Below are 14,622 nucleotides of genomic sequence, written 5' to 3' on the forward strand. Positions count from 1 at the left end.
CCACAACGCGAGACACAAATGTCATAACTTCAAACCTGCTGTTTCTTAACTTTATTATTGTTTTATGTTTCATATTGACAGACAGGTGTCAATACAATATTTTTTAATTGTACGTATCTCTCCTTTAATATAAGAGGTAAACAAAAAAGTTTCAAAACGTTTTTTTTTGGGGGGGGGGGGTTATTCATTTATTTTAAAAGCTTAAAATGAAGATAAACTAAAAATAAATACATAAAATAAGATAAAATAAAATAAAATCTCTCCTCCTCTCCTCTCCTCCTCTCCTCTCCTCCTCTCTCTTCTCCTCTCCTCTCCTCTCCTCATTTCATGAGCACTTTCATTCATGTTTTCTTTCCTCCATCGCACATGACTGTTATGATTGAGACTGTCTCTGAGCAAATCGCCTGGACTTTCTCCACCAGTGCGCCACCTCCCCTCTCCGCCCCCTCGCTCCGTGACGTCATGCCCGCCTATAAAGTCTTGGGAGCGCCGTGCCCAGACACGCCAGATGGATAAAGTCGGACGAGGTGGACGCATCGCAGACTGCTGAACGCACATATACACGCACACACACAAGCGGAAAAAAAGGGATATACAACTACTGACGGACTGACCGTTTCACACCGCTGCGCTTCATGGATACCGGCTGTTTCACCGCGGCGCAGCGCATTTCGTGCCACGCCATGAATGCGGATTTATTCAAGCCTGCTCCGGAGCGCGGACCCCAACAGTCCTCAGCGCCGGTGAAAACCAGCAGGAACAAACCCGAACAGACCAAACCGGAGCTGGCGCAGGTGGTGACAGACTCCAAGACGGGCAGAACCTACACTAAAGGAAAGCTGCTGGGAAAGGTATGGAGACTTCATGTTAACGTGTCTCGCCTCTCCACGGGGCTCTCGATCAGACGCAGGGTTTTTTTTGTTGTTGTTTTTTTTTTCCTTTTTGTATTAAAGACTCGCTGTTTTGTAGCCTGACACGGATGCTCCCCGTGATTAAAACTCATTATCAGCTGCTGTCCAGGTGTGTTAGTAATGCGGGAGGACTGAATGACCTCGTGGTGGCCGGTCTCCCCCTCCTCTCTCCCTCCCCAGCTCTCCCCGTTTGCGCGTCATTGCTGAATGAATCAGGCGCAAGGTGTGCCCGGCTCCCTGTGCGCACAGATGATTGGCATCACTGTATGAAAGCCCAGGAGTCTTTTTAAGAGAGGAGGAAAAAAAAGAATCCTCTCGTTTTTAAAGGCCAAATCATCAGGGCATTGCATCTTCCTCCCTCTGCCATGGCCCCTCTCCCGCACCTTACCTCCGCTCTCACGATTTTTCCGACACATGTATGAATGGAGCGACTGTATCAACATGTTGCTCGTCATCGATACGCTGCGTCGGGCAGCCGGCCAAGTCTCCTCTCTCCTCTCTCCCTCTCTCTCTCCTTTCTTTTTTTTTCCTCCTTCTTCTTTTCCTCTGCTGCCTGCCGCAGAGCTGGAAACGTCTCCGTCAATTTCACGGTTAATGAATGCAGCAGCTCGGTCCGCCTCATCCCTGATGTCCTCAAGTCTGCGTAGCCTTGATTGCATCCAGTGAATCTGCATGAATAAGCAGCTGTAAACATCACATTAGGGGTCGATTGTAGGTTTTTGGAAGCATATGGGAGCATCCAAGGAGACAAAAGAGGCTGGTCAATTGATTATGAAATGATGCAGCAGGGCAGATTTAACCCTTGTGTGTAATCCAGGGCGTTTTATGCCCCTTTTTTTAAATGATTTCCTTTGCCCCCCCCACTTTGAGAATTGGCATTGGCTCAGTCATTGTCGGAATGGCAGTGCAGTTGTTGATCCTCAGATCAGAGACGTGCCGTCTGAAGCAGACTGTGGCCATTGCAGGTTTCCAACCTGCTGCTTTTCTTAACCGATCATCCTTGTCTGTCTCCCCCCAGGGTGGCTTCGCTCGATGCTACGAGATGACAGACCTCTCCAACAACAAAATGTACGCTGTGAAGGTGATCCCACAGAGCCGGGTGTCCAAACCGCACCAGAGGGACAAGGTACACGGCCCAGCTTGTTTGTGTCTTGCACAGAGGCCCGAGCACAACCTCGATCCAATACCTGGATTGTGTTTTTAAGACTCATATTGATTGTCACATTTTTTTTATTTTTATTTTTTCCCTCCCAACAAACAGATCACGAATGAGATCGAGCTCCACAAAACCCTGTCGCACAAGCATGTGGTGAAATTCTCACATCACTTTGAGGACCAAGAAAACATCTACATATTCCTCGAGCTCTGCAGTCGGAAGGTGAGAAATCTCTAGAGAAGTCTTCACAGCTGCAGGACTGAGTCAAGACAATTTAGATTTGAATATGCAGACCCAACAGCATTAAATGAATGTGGACGTAAAGTCCCAGACACCCACCTGAATCACAGCACCATCAAATCTTATGCTGTTGCAGTGCGAGTGTGTGTGCAGCAGTGTTGCACAGTCCCACTGACGGATGTGGGGCTGACACTTAACTCACTGCTCTGTCTCCGCAGTCGCTGGCACACATTTGGAAGGCGAGACACACGCTCACGGAGCCAGAAGTGCGTTATTACCTCAAACAGATCATCTCTGGCCTCAAGTACCTCCACAGCAGAAGCATCCTGCACAGAGACCTCAAACTAGGTACGCGAGCGCCTATACGGGCCGGAATGTGGCGTTCACGCACACGCTGGCATCCCAGGAATCTGCGGGCAAATGTCATGTGTGGAATGCTGACGGGACGAATGTTTTTGTCTCTTTCAGGCAACTTCTTTGTCAACGAGAACATGGAGCTGCGGCTGGGAGACTTCGGCCTCGCTGCCAAGCTGGAGACAGTGGAGCAGAGGAAAAAGTGAGCATTTTAAACTACGTGTGTTTTTCAAATTGAGGAAGCCAGAAACTCTCAAATTAAAGCAGGACGGATGTTTGAATGTTCAGAATAGTGAAAAAGGTACTCTAATACTTTATTTTTTTAAGTTAAAAAAAAAGCCAAATTGATACTTGACAAGCAAATGCTTTTACATAAACATGACAAATATTTTCATAATGCACATCAGCCTAAAACCATTACGTCAGTTACTAATCACACACTTCCTCCCACCACTTTCCCTCAGTAAGTACCAAACTAAACCAAACCGGTTTCAAGTGGCGGTTGAATGTAACGCTCGGTGTACAGTTTCAGTACCTGTTTGACACCTTCCTGTGGAATACCAGAAGAATGAGTATGCAGAAGGGGGGGAAAAAAAAAAAGCTTCACCCACCACTTCCTTGTGTGCAGGATGCACCAACAGAACAAAGTAATTTGAGACGCTTGATGTTAAATCCAGCCTGTGTTTCTGTGTGTGTTTTTTTTTTTCTTAGAACAATCTGTGGGACTCCCAACTACTTGGCTCCTGAGGTGCTCAACAGACAGGGCCACGGCACGGAGTCCGACGTCTGGTCCCTCGGCTGCGTCATGTGAGTCCTAGCTTCAGTCGTGTGCGCAATAACATTAGTGGAATCTGGAGGAACAGGTTTTGGGTTTCACCATAGCTTTTAATTTTTTTTTAATTACCTTGGACAGCTCAGATTGTTTTAATGTGAGTCATCACTCTGCATCTGGACTTTTGACCAATGGTTGCCTTTGGTTCGTCCCATTCAGGTACACACTGATGTGCGGCAACCCTCCCTTCGAGACCCTCGACCTGAAGGAGACCTACAAGTGTATAAAGGAAGTTCGGTACCACTTGCCATCCTCGCTCTCACCAGCGGCACAGAAACTCATCTCAGGCATCCTGCAGAAAAACCCCAGTGACAGACTCTCACTGGATCAGATCCTCAACCACGAATTCTTCACCAAAGTACGAAATGGTCTCACTAACGATTTGATTGTGAACGCATCATCCCTGTTCACCCACAGGGATCCACGTGCAGCCACCCTCCCCTCCAGTCTTCCTCACCCTCTTGTCTCCTTTTCCTTTCTCTCTCTCCAGGGTTTCACCCCCGATAAGCTTCCCCCCAGCAGCTGTGTGATGGTGCCAGAGCTCCACCCCCCCAGCCCTGCCAAGAAGTTCTTCACTAAAATGGCCAAGAGCCTCTTTGGCAAAAAGAAACAAAAAGGTAAGGAGCACAGTGACCGGCACCGAAGCAGAACCCCTTATCTGTTAGTCACACATTTTGATGTAATTATGCGGCACCTGCCATCTTGTTAATCTGGTTTTGTCCCGTGAGAACCGCCTGTTTTTAATAATGTTTAAAGTAGAACCGGATTCTAGTTTTCCCTGAAGCTTTTCCAAGCTCTACTGTAGGCTTATAAACGCCTATTTGTTGTGACTACAATGTCAGAATCTTTTTCTTATTCGCAGTGGAGAAGATTCCCTGCGAGGAAAAAGACGACAAAGACATTTCCAAGCTGGTGTCAGGCATCGTTAAATGTTCCATCAACCGACAAATCAGCTACAAGACTGTGGGACCCAATGAGGTATGTGTCATCTATTTTTATTTTTTTATTTTTTATTTATTTTTTCCTTTTTTGTGTTCGTGTCCTACTTTTGCATCGGGGAAAAGAAAAATGGCCTTGTTTACTTGAAACAAAACTGGGTGAATCCAGCCACTAATAAGGCGATAAAGATCCACAAACAGTACAGCAAACATATTTGAATGGCAGACAGTATCCGTTATGACTTCATGTTCACTTAAACAGTTTAATGATCTCTTTATAAATGGCAGTGCAGTGGACGTCTGATGACAAAATGTTTAATAATTATGAGTCTTTCTACCGAATGGCATTGCAAGTACCAGCTTTTGAAGACCACGTTAAACTGACTGAATATGGGGCAGCCATATTATTTGAACAATGGACTGTGTTTTTTAATTATACAAAGCAGTCGTCGTTCTCCTCCTTCTTCTTCTTAAAGGGATTTAGAAATGTGTTTCTTTCCGGTCTATTGAGCTTTATTTCACCGAGACTTCGGTGTGATTCGGCGCTGGCCCAGAAATCCTTCAGCCTGTCAAACGGACGAGGGAGATTGAGAGGAAAGATGTTGTAGCTCTTTTTTAATATTTACTGAGAAGTACAGAGGGACTGAGAGCACAGTTTTCACCAGTATCTCAGGAAACTGTCACTGCACACTCACCAACACTTTCTCTCCATCTACTGTGAGATTTGAATGTGGCTACAGGCAGTCTCTTGATTATGTGTTGTCGTTTTTTTTTCTTTCTTTTTTTTTTTTTTTTTTTTTTTTAAAGATATTCATAATCAGGCCGGTCACTCAATGCCACAACTGCAGGAAGCCCAGTCAGCTAAACCCTAATCAGAGTGGTCTAATTGCTATTTATAGAGCTTCATGGGAACTCCACTGGTTGCTCTTCATGTGGATATTTCTGTGGTCAGCATCATGGCATGAGCCAGAGAACACCGGTTGTGGTCCAGAAGCCTGGATTTCTCCTAATTATTATTATTTTTTTTTTCCTAAAGTATCTGGTTTAGTTTGCAAAAAACCATGACAGATTTCCACCGGATCGTGTCAAGAATGGCTAATGTGGTCAAAAAATGATGTGCAGCATGCTTGCAAAGCACGCATAAGGAAACTGTGGTACTAAAAGTAGCTTCAGCGCAGCAACAGTAAGATGCACAAGATTAAAAGCGGCAGCAGCAGTTGAAGCCGTTGCAGAAATCGTCTAGAAAAAAAACATTGCTAGCTGAGCAAACATTAATAGAACACGTTCACAGACTGGCTCATGCAGTTCCTCCTTGAATCTGTGGTTTTGTGTTCTTGCTTTCATCTTTGCCGTCATAACTCTTGTCTGTCGGTTTGTCCTCAGGTGCCCTCTCCCAACGGTCAGCTCGTCAACTCCGCGCCTCTGGAACAGACTCCTGCTGAGGAGGAATCCAGGAAGTCCATCTCCCGCTCCTTCAAGGGCACCATGGCCAGCAGCACTGAACGTAAGGGCCCTCCGAGAAGACACATTTCATTTTTACGTCCTTGCCTTTCCTGAACAGCGTGTTAACTTTATTTCTTGTCTCCTCTCCAGCGTGCGAGGACGCTCTGACCCCCACAGCTGTTGCTGAATCAGCCGTGAAGGTGCTCAACGGCTGCCTGGCATCCATGCCTGCAGGTAGGGGAGCGCAAATTAGACAGAACTATAAAACTGCAAGGCACACTTGGCCCGCAGCATAATAATTATAATAATGTTTGCCAAGTCAGATCAATGTGCATAACCTCCTCACAATAAATGGAAATGCAGAGTCACATCTCTAAATCTAAGCGCCATCAGCGTGCCAAAAAAATGCTGCGTCTTCCAACGTGAACCACCTCTTAAATCAGGAATGATGCCGAGTAATTTAAGTTTGATCAACTGGATCTTTCTTCTGCTTCCGTCATCTCTTTCCATCCTGTGAATATCTGCTGACTCATGTAGCCTAGAGCCTTTTTTTAATGAGCTTTTATCTTGGTCTCTTTTTGTAAAACTCTCACTTGACATTATTTGAAATCTGAACTTTTTTTTTTTTTCTTTTTTTTTGTATGTTCTGTAATCCTTATCATGTATCTTTATCTCTCCAGCCACCAGGAACCCGCCCTGTTTGTCCAGGCCTCAGTCCTTCCTGTGGGTGACTAAATGGGTCGACTACTCAAACAAATATGGTTTCGGCTACCAGCTCTCGAACCAAAGCATCGGCGTGCTCTTCAACGAGGGAACACATCTCAGTCTTTGTAACCAACGCAAGTAAGTACTGCCTGAGCTCCAGTATTTACTGAAGGTGTTGTGCTAACATTTGCTTTGCTTGGACCTGTGTGATTACTTAAGTCTCGGCTCAGTGACAGTATCGGTCCAATGAAAGATCGTCAATTTCCCACAAGCTAGCCACCCCCGTCAGGATATTTGATTATGATTCACTGAGCTAGGAGTCACTTTATCATACTGTAACTTATAAACTGTGTTTCTTTCCCTCTGAACAGGACAGTCCACTACTGCTTGACCAACAACAAACACTTCACCTTCCCCACCAACTCTCTACCTGAGCAGCTTCGCAGCCAGAAGCAAATCGTAGAGCTCATGGCCAACTACATGGAGCAGAACCTTATGGAGGTACGAGACATTCTCATATTTAGTAAGAAGCCATCCTAGATTTAGTATTCTGATCGACTGTATGCATTGAGTTTCATACTGAGTTTAAGGTAAAGATTGAGATGAGACAAAGCCCTTAAACTAACATTTTGAAGAAGTAGTCTCATAGAAACTGCAGAATGATTTGACAAAAGATATTCTGTCCTGTCCTCCTCAGGGTGGAGACCTGATGTGTGAGGAGCAGCTCTCAGGTCCTCCTCCTCTGCTGCTCCAGTGGGTGAAGACCGACCACGCACTCGTCATGCTCTTCAACAACGGCACTCTACAGGTTAGAAACAGCACATGAATTTTGTTTTCTGTCTGCTATGGACTCTCTTGAGAGTCTGAAATTTGAATTCCCATTTTGGTGACACTTGTATCAGATTATGGCTCTTTGTCTTACATTGTTTTGTTTTCAACCCTCCCCAGGTGAACTTCTACACAGATCACACCAAGATCATCCTGTGCAAGTCATCTGACGACTCGTACCTGCTCACCTACATCAGCCGGGAACGCGTCTCATGCACTTACCTCCTCAGCATGCTGATTGAGATGGGCTGCACCGCAGAGCTGAGACACCGACTGCGATATGTGGTCCAGCTGCTGCAACACCACACTGATGCCTGAGAGCACAGCTCTGTGCCACCCAGGCTGCCTGATCGGCAGATGCCTTCGAGGCTACCTGACTGGTTAACCTCTTTTTCTTTTTAGGCAGCCTGACTGGTTGACATAATTTCTCAAGGCCGTGCTGGGAGTGGCCGATGCCTGTTCAGTTGCCAGATGGAAGGCTGCTCAGAAGAGCTGAGCAAATTTTCCTGTCTGAACTGGTGCTCTGGCAGCTGATTCCTAGTTTGCTTGACCTTGATGAATACCAAGCAGTCAGGAAGTTGCCCGACGCAGCGTCTGCCTCAAGGGTTTGTGCCTGTCCAGCTTATGCCTCAAAGGTATCCACCTGGAAGGTATCGATACCTAAAATAATAGACTCCTACCTGGCTTGAAGTGATGGATCCCTCACAGGCAGATGCCTGAACGAACACCCAAACTCCCAATCACACCCTCTCACTCACTCAAAACCACCACTTCTTGACTGGATCTTTTTAAAGCCTCCAACCAACCCTTCAGGCTCCTCTGACAGCCGATAACAAAGGCATGGTTTCTCAAAGGTATCTAAACACTAAAATCTGCTTGCAACGGAACAAAGGTGAACTTGCAGCTGGAATGCTTTTAGGCTCTGTTTTTACCAAAAGCGTTTTAGCAGCAAGGTTAATTATGGCGTTGACTTGCACTGGATCTGTGATGTGACAGCAGAGGTGCTTTAGGGAAGACCTGTGGTTTGATTAGAGAGAGAGACCCTCCTACCCTCGGTTGGTTTCTGGCCTCTTTGGACTATGGTGCACACATTCATTTCATTCCCTCCTATTTTTTTTTCTTTTTTTTTCTGCTTTTTAAGAATTGAGCCAGCTATAGGATCACACTACGATCTTGACCTCACATGCACAAATAACATTCCTGGCCTTATTTGACAATGGTGATGTGGAGGTTCAGAGAAAGTCAACTCGGCTTCTGCTCCAACATCACTTTGTCTTTTTTTTTCCTTCGTATAAGAAACAAATTTCACAGGCGTGGTACACGGCATACTAAAGGGGCTATGGGAGCAACACAATTTTGCACTTTTTCATTTAATTTTAAATATAATTTCATCTAGAATGCAAAACCTTTTTACCACCACTTGTTATATTTTATTTGTTTTTAACCAAATACCCAGAGGCGTTCTTTTTTGTTTTTGTTGTTGGCTTTTAAAATGATTCAGTTTTAAATTCACATACAGTAGGCGAATGTTTGCGTGTGTGCCAAACATGCGCTGGTTAAACGAAACTGTTGGTTAGAAGATGAGGGTAGGGATGGGGGGGATAAAAGTGCCTTTCTGAGGGATGTCTGAATAGTGCAATAACAACCTTTTGTGAATGTCAAGCTGGATACAAACAAGATTTGTGATGGGTTTTACAGGTGGGATTTGCTTTTGTACTTTGAGCAAAGTTTAAAAGTAAGTCCAATAGCACTACACTCTCACTACCTGGTATAAGCTTTTAGAACAACTGGTATCATAAATATATATCCCAGTAATATCTATGGAAAAACATTGTACTCTGTTGTACTGTACTGTAATCCTTTATCGGTTTACATTGCTTTCTCAACCCAGAGTTGTATCCTCAAAACTGTGACCTGGAATGCAAGTATTACGTGTTTTCAAAAAACCCAACATTGTGAAAGCCATCTGCCAATTGAGAAGAATCTTTATTTTTTGGCACATAATGTCCTGTTTATTTATTTTTTATTTATACATGTTTTTATTTATTGTTGTTGTAAATGTTACGGTCTTGACACAAGGACATGTTCAATTCCGATCACCTTTTGTAATGTAACATATCTGGGGAAAATGGGACAAAAATAAAGTTTATTGAAAATGACTTTAATTTTCTGTTATTGTTTTGACCTTTTAAACATGTTGCACTTTCAATTTTGATTTCCCATTCAAGTGGAGATTAGTTCATAGATTTCAAGCAACTGGTATCTGGCAGAAACCAGACAATTTCAGCATCACTGATACTGTACATGCCTATCTCTGGCTACCTTTTGGGTGTATATATTTGGTGCATGCATTTTACTGTTTGTTCATTATTCTTTTTGCCTTTCCATGGCTTATTGGTGTAGCTGAAGAGTGACAGGAAACTGGGTGAGAAAGGGGGCGGGATGACACGCAGCACTGGGCCACAGGTTTGATTTGAGACCTGGGTTGCTATGGCGACAACACATCCTCTGTACATGGAACAGACTCTACCAACTGAGCTATCGGTGTGCCCCATTTTTATTGTTATACGAGCCAATCCTCAGTTGTGTCATTCACATCTATTGTGATGAGTCTGGCAGTGATAATAAAACTCTACATCCTAATTAAAAATAGGGGCAAACGTTATGCAGATGACATTCTTCTGTTTTTAGAAGACATGACCAGATTCCGGATTCTGGATCTCTTTGGCAAAAAAATACACCAATTTTGGGGTTTTTTACTCCTCTGGATGTCATGGCAAGAAAGTTGACAGTGCAAGGAAAGGAAGTGTACTAGATCTATTAATGTGTATCAAGTCTACAAAATAAGATTTAAAACATGAAGCTAAAGGGTAGCCTTGGTTTACCCGATGAAGTCTTGTAATTGGTCTATGATTGTTCAGTCTGAGGCTGACTCAGGTTCCATTGTGGCTCTTGGGCCTGCTTTTTCCTTTTGTTCTCAAGCATATTGTGTGGGATGTGAGCACAACATTACTGAAAATCAATGGTTTATCATGTTACTGTAGCAGGCAACAATGCACAAAGCAACCCCCCCACAATTAATACATATAGTGTGTTTGAGAGGACAGTACCTGGTTTGTTGGAAAGACCTAATTACATAACCTAATGAAGGTGTATTAACAATGCAAAATTTTATAGCTGTATCTGATTAAAAATGTCACAAATTGGCGTGCAAAGACTCTTTGTGGCACCTTATGACGAGCTGTGGGTGTTATCTTCTATGCCCCCTTCTTGGTGAGGTTGATCCTACATGAATTTGCCTTTTTCTTCTCTGAAAAATATGAGGAAAAAAAACAAAAACATGCAGGAACCTCATTCATGCTCTACGCACCCATCGTCAGCCAGTGTAATCAGGTTTCATGTGACACAATTGAGTCCTAAACCAGCTATACGGCTTGACACTAGCTGCTCTTCACAAAGAGAAGCTTCTAAACGTTGTTGTTGCTCTGTAGCCCTGGGCAGTAACACCCTGGAATGAATTTCACACTCACAAGAATAACTTCATTACCTAAACAGTGTATGTTGTCAAGGGCATATGAATCACTCATGACAGTTTTGGTAAAGACATGACAAGAACTAAATAGCCTGTCAGTAGGATGAAGTACAGTAGCTTGTGGCTGTCGGTACAGCCTAATGTGACTTCACTTAGTAAACAGTGTTATGTGAAACCATCAAGTTGTTTAATACAGTTAGAATATAATGTGGTATACATTATTCATTATGGGCATACATTATATTTACATAGGGGAACCTGGTACACAAGGTCAAAATATTATAACTTTTATATTAAGGTACAAGGTGATTTTATTTGTTATTATACAATATAGGAATGAACAACAAAATGGAAGTTTGTAAATCCTTAGCGCTACACGAACATGAAATACAGGCCTATATACAGTTATTTATAAACGTATATGTACAGAAAGATGTAGTGCATTTTTAACTAGATGGTGAACATAATATCATTGGCGTATTCGTTATCAAATTCAAATTTGGACATCTGAGAAACAATGTCCATCCACTCATCTGCGTTTGAGCGCCAAGCATCAATGACGTGAACACAGAGTCCATCTGACATCATCCGCTGAGCTGTGGTGGAGACAGGTCTCTGTAAAGATATGGGCACAACATTCTTGTCTCGTTGTTTGGCCTGAGTCCTGTTTGTTCATTGTGTGTTCCAGTAACCAGCCATTAGCCAGTAGGAGCCTTAAATCCAAGGTAGATTAGCAATATTCCCATCCTGGAAATAGAAGATCCAGAGAACTACTGTTTTGTTATTGTTCTATATCTGCATACAGTATCAGCTGAGTGACTCCAGCTTCAGATAACAAGACAATAGACGTAAAGTATGACATCAACAACAGATTTGCTGGCGTTTAAACTCATCAATCTAGTTATATTATCTGTTGAAGAAAGGGGACGCATTCTTTCTTGCGTTCTTAGTAAATAGATTTCGTAGATAGGATTAACTGGAAGTGCAGACAGTGGACGAGTTAATATTTCAACTGTACCATCGACTCAGCCGCGAGGAAAATAAAACTATTCAAAATTCTTGCTCGAATGAAGGTTTGGTGCAGCTTTCCATTACTGGCTTTATTGGCAGGCAGAATTCTGTGGGAGTGTTGAGGATTGAAATATGTGAAAAACAAGCACATAAAACATGGAAGATCAATATATGGATATGGACATAGGTGATTTCGCACACAACAACATTGACTCATGTATGTATCAGTAACCAGCAAACGACACGGCAGCTGCAGTTATGATGCAGGAGTGTTCTTTTCAACCGTGAACAGAGTCAGGGAGGCGATGCGGGCCAGTGCAGCCTTGTTAGTGGGTTGTTTTGTGTTGCGCTGGTGTGTTTGTGTGTATACAAAAAGAAAACGGCCTACAGATCGACAGGACTCACTTGGCAGCTTCTCCCTGAAACCCCGCAGAGACGGAGAGAGATGAAGAGAGAGTGAAATGTCATCAAACTTACCTCCTCGCTGGAAACTGGGGCAGCAGCAGGAGATCACAAGTCTGCTTTGCTGTGACTCTGAGGCCAAAACGTGCTGAGTACACAACTTTAATTGCAGCGAGACACTCTCGCCTCACTCAGCTGGTTACCTCAGAGGTGTAAATGAGAATCTATTGTCAAATTCTGTCTGAATTTCAAACTGTATTGCACTCCACATGTGCACACCTCTCTGCACTGCAAATCCAGCATGAAGGAACTGCACTACGGATCAGTAACACACTCATGACATGTTCCTGCTTTGCACGTAAATGTTTGGCCTCGTCTGTTTAATCCCCATCTATGATTGATTTGTAACCTAATCAAACGAGTTGTAATAACAAAACAAGGGAAATGTGCTTTGAATTCAGCCATATGCTCACATGAATTAGCTTACAGGAACAAAATGTCATTATCAGTTACGAATCACGCTGAGGTGACGTTTGCTGGTGTGACAATGAAAGATAGATGAGCTGACACACAAGATACAGAAAGAGATTTGTGCCGATGGTAAAGAGAGAGAGCGAGATATACGGGAATGTTTCAGTTTTACCGTCAGAAGTGAACTTATCTTTTTTCAGCCACTGATGCTTCCTGCTCAGACCGGCAGGTACTGTACAAAGAGAGGAGTGGAGCGCTTGCTGCACTCTGAATATATGTACGTGACGGCCTCATTATATCCTTTTTAACTCTGCACTGCCGGTCTTCAGAGGCACCGTCCTCAGTATGTGGTCCAAAGACGGCCCAGTTATCAAGAAACGATAATGTGGTTAATATTCAAGCAGGGTTCCCTGGGATTCCTCCGGTGAGCTCGGGTCGTACTTTTTGTAGCTGTATTCACTTTTACTAGAGGGAGAATAGTTTATGAGCTTGGCAAATATAAACCTGCCGCAATCTCCCACAAATCTTCGGCGTGGTGGATATTAAAGCGTAGGTCCTGTGACTCCTCTAAACAACTTGGGTCTTGCTTTTGTGGCTGGTTGGTTGGTTATGTACTCACCTCAAGGGTTACTGAGTTCTGGGAGCACGTCAACATCACTGCAACAGAATGTCAGACAGCCATACGGGTTGCAAACAAGCAGGCAAACACGTCGCCATATCTCACTCCTTCATAAAACTGGAGGTGAACGCACTTGAAATGTTTGTAACAATCGGTTGACATACAGGAGAACCATGCGCTGTTATGGCAGGTAGAGTAGGTCAGTGTTGAACCAGGACGCCGGTTTGGAAACTCTGACGCCTCGGCTTACCTGGAAATTTGTTTCTACAGTAACCTGCACCACCACTGTCTGAACGCCCGTGTTGTTGTCCCATCTGAGTATTTTTGCAACACCGCTGTGCTGGTAGATCAGTTGAGTGAGAATTTCCACTCACGTGTCCATGCTCACTTCCGCTGAATGTGGTTTTAAAGTATTAATAACCCCGTGATGTGACATAAACATCCCTCTCGTTTTTTGTTTTTTTTTCCCCTGTTTACAGAATGATGTAATGCTTGAGCAACGGAAACCATATTCGGGCTCTCATGTTTGTTGAACATCTGGTTGGTCAGAAACAGCGCAGATTCACAGGAAGTGATGCGTTTTTATGCTTTTCACCAACAATTGCAGTCTGTTTGGAAGAAACAGTGGGTCTCAGTAGACTGTGTGAGGAGCAGAAGAAAGAAGTCACAGTGCCATAAAAGTTGGTATTCAAACATACCCGAGCATTTTGCCTCTGAATGTGATTTCTCAGAAATGTAAGCAAAAATGTCATGAGCATCTTACACATGATCTCTATAATAACATTGCAAAATGAAGGCATGTATAACAGTTAAAATCATTATAACTGGAGGGCATCTTTTAAACGTCCGGGTTAAATCCTGGAGAAATACAGCACAATAAATCACCTCGACAGCAGAAAACGCACTGTACAGTAAGCGGTTTAGATACCGCACACTGATTTCAGCCACCGTTTCCTCAACAGTCCTGGACACCTACTGTACCTCAGTGGCAGCGCGCCAACTCCCCTCAGCGATGCGATCACTTCCTCAGCCACTTTGGCAAAGTCATCTTCTTTCTTTTCTCTTTAATTCTGTTCAGGTTATCACGCCTGCAGATCCTTCACAAAATGATGATTAACAGGGCCGAGCGGGTCATCAATTATTGCCGATGAGAGATTAAAATTCAGTTTTCCCGAATCTG

The 14,622-nt window shown here is 43.7% G+C and overlaps 1 protein-coding gene and 1 long non-coding RNA gene across 2 annotated transcripts; one reads left to right on the forward strand and one right to left on the reverse strand.

The window, feature by feature from the left end:
• The first annotated feature begins 490 nt into the window (after positions 1 to 490).
• On the forward strand, positions 491 to 9,566 carry plk3 (polo-like kinase 3 (Drosophila)). The gene is made up of 15 exons (XM_037083172.1): positions 491 to 851; positions 1,930 to 2,037; positions 2,173 to 2,289; positions 2,526 to 2,655; positions 2,776 to 2,863; positions 3,373 to 3,468; positions 3,653 to 3,851; positions 3,984 to 4,110; positions 4,356 to 4,471; positions 5,815 to 5,935; positions 6,025 to 6,108; positions 6,555 to 6,717; positions 6,951 to 7,080; positions 7,277 to 7,387; positions 7,528 to 9,566. Exons 1-15 carry the CDS (start codon positions 636 to 638, stop codon positions 7,723 to 7,725), a joined length of 2,004 nt encoding a protein of 667 aa, XP_036939067.1. The 5' UTR covers positions 491 to 635; the 3' UTR covers positions 7,726 to 9,566.
• Positions 9,567 to 11,099: 1,533 nt separating this feature from the next.
• LOC119011409 lies at positions 11,100 to 13,783 on the reverse strand. Its single transcript, XR_005072185.1, has 2 exons — positions 13,443 to 13,783; positions 11,100 to 13,288 (listed from the first exon to the last, which is right to left on the reverse strand). It is a non-coding gene; the product is annotated as an uncharacterized LOC119011409 (long non-coding RNA).
• Between the last annotated feature and the right edge of the window lie 839 nt (positions 13,784 to 14,622).

This window comes from Acanthopagrus latus, chromosome 21, assembly GCF_904848185.1.
Source record: "Acanthopagrus latus isolate v.2019 chromosome 21, fAcaLat1.1, whole genome shotgun sequence".
Lineage (NCBI taxonomy): Eukaryota > Metazoa > Chordata > Actinopteri > Spariformes > Sparidae > Acanthopagrus > Acanthopagrus latus.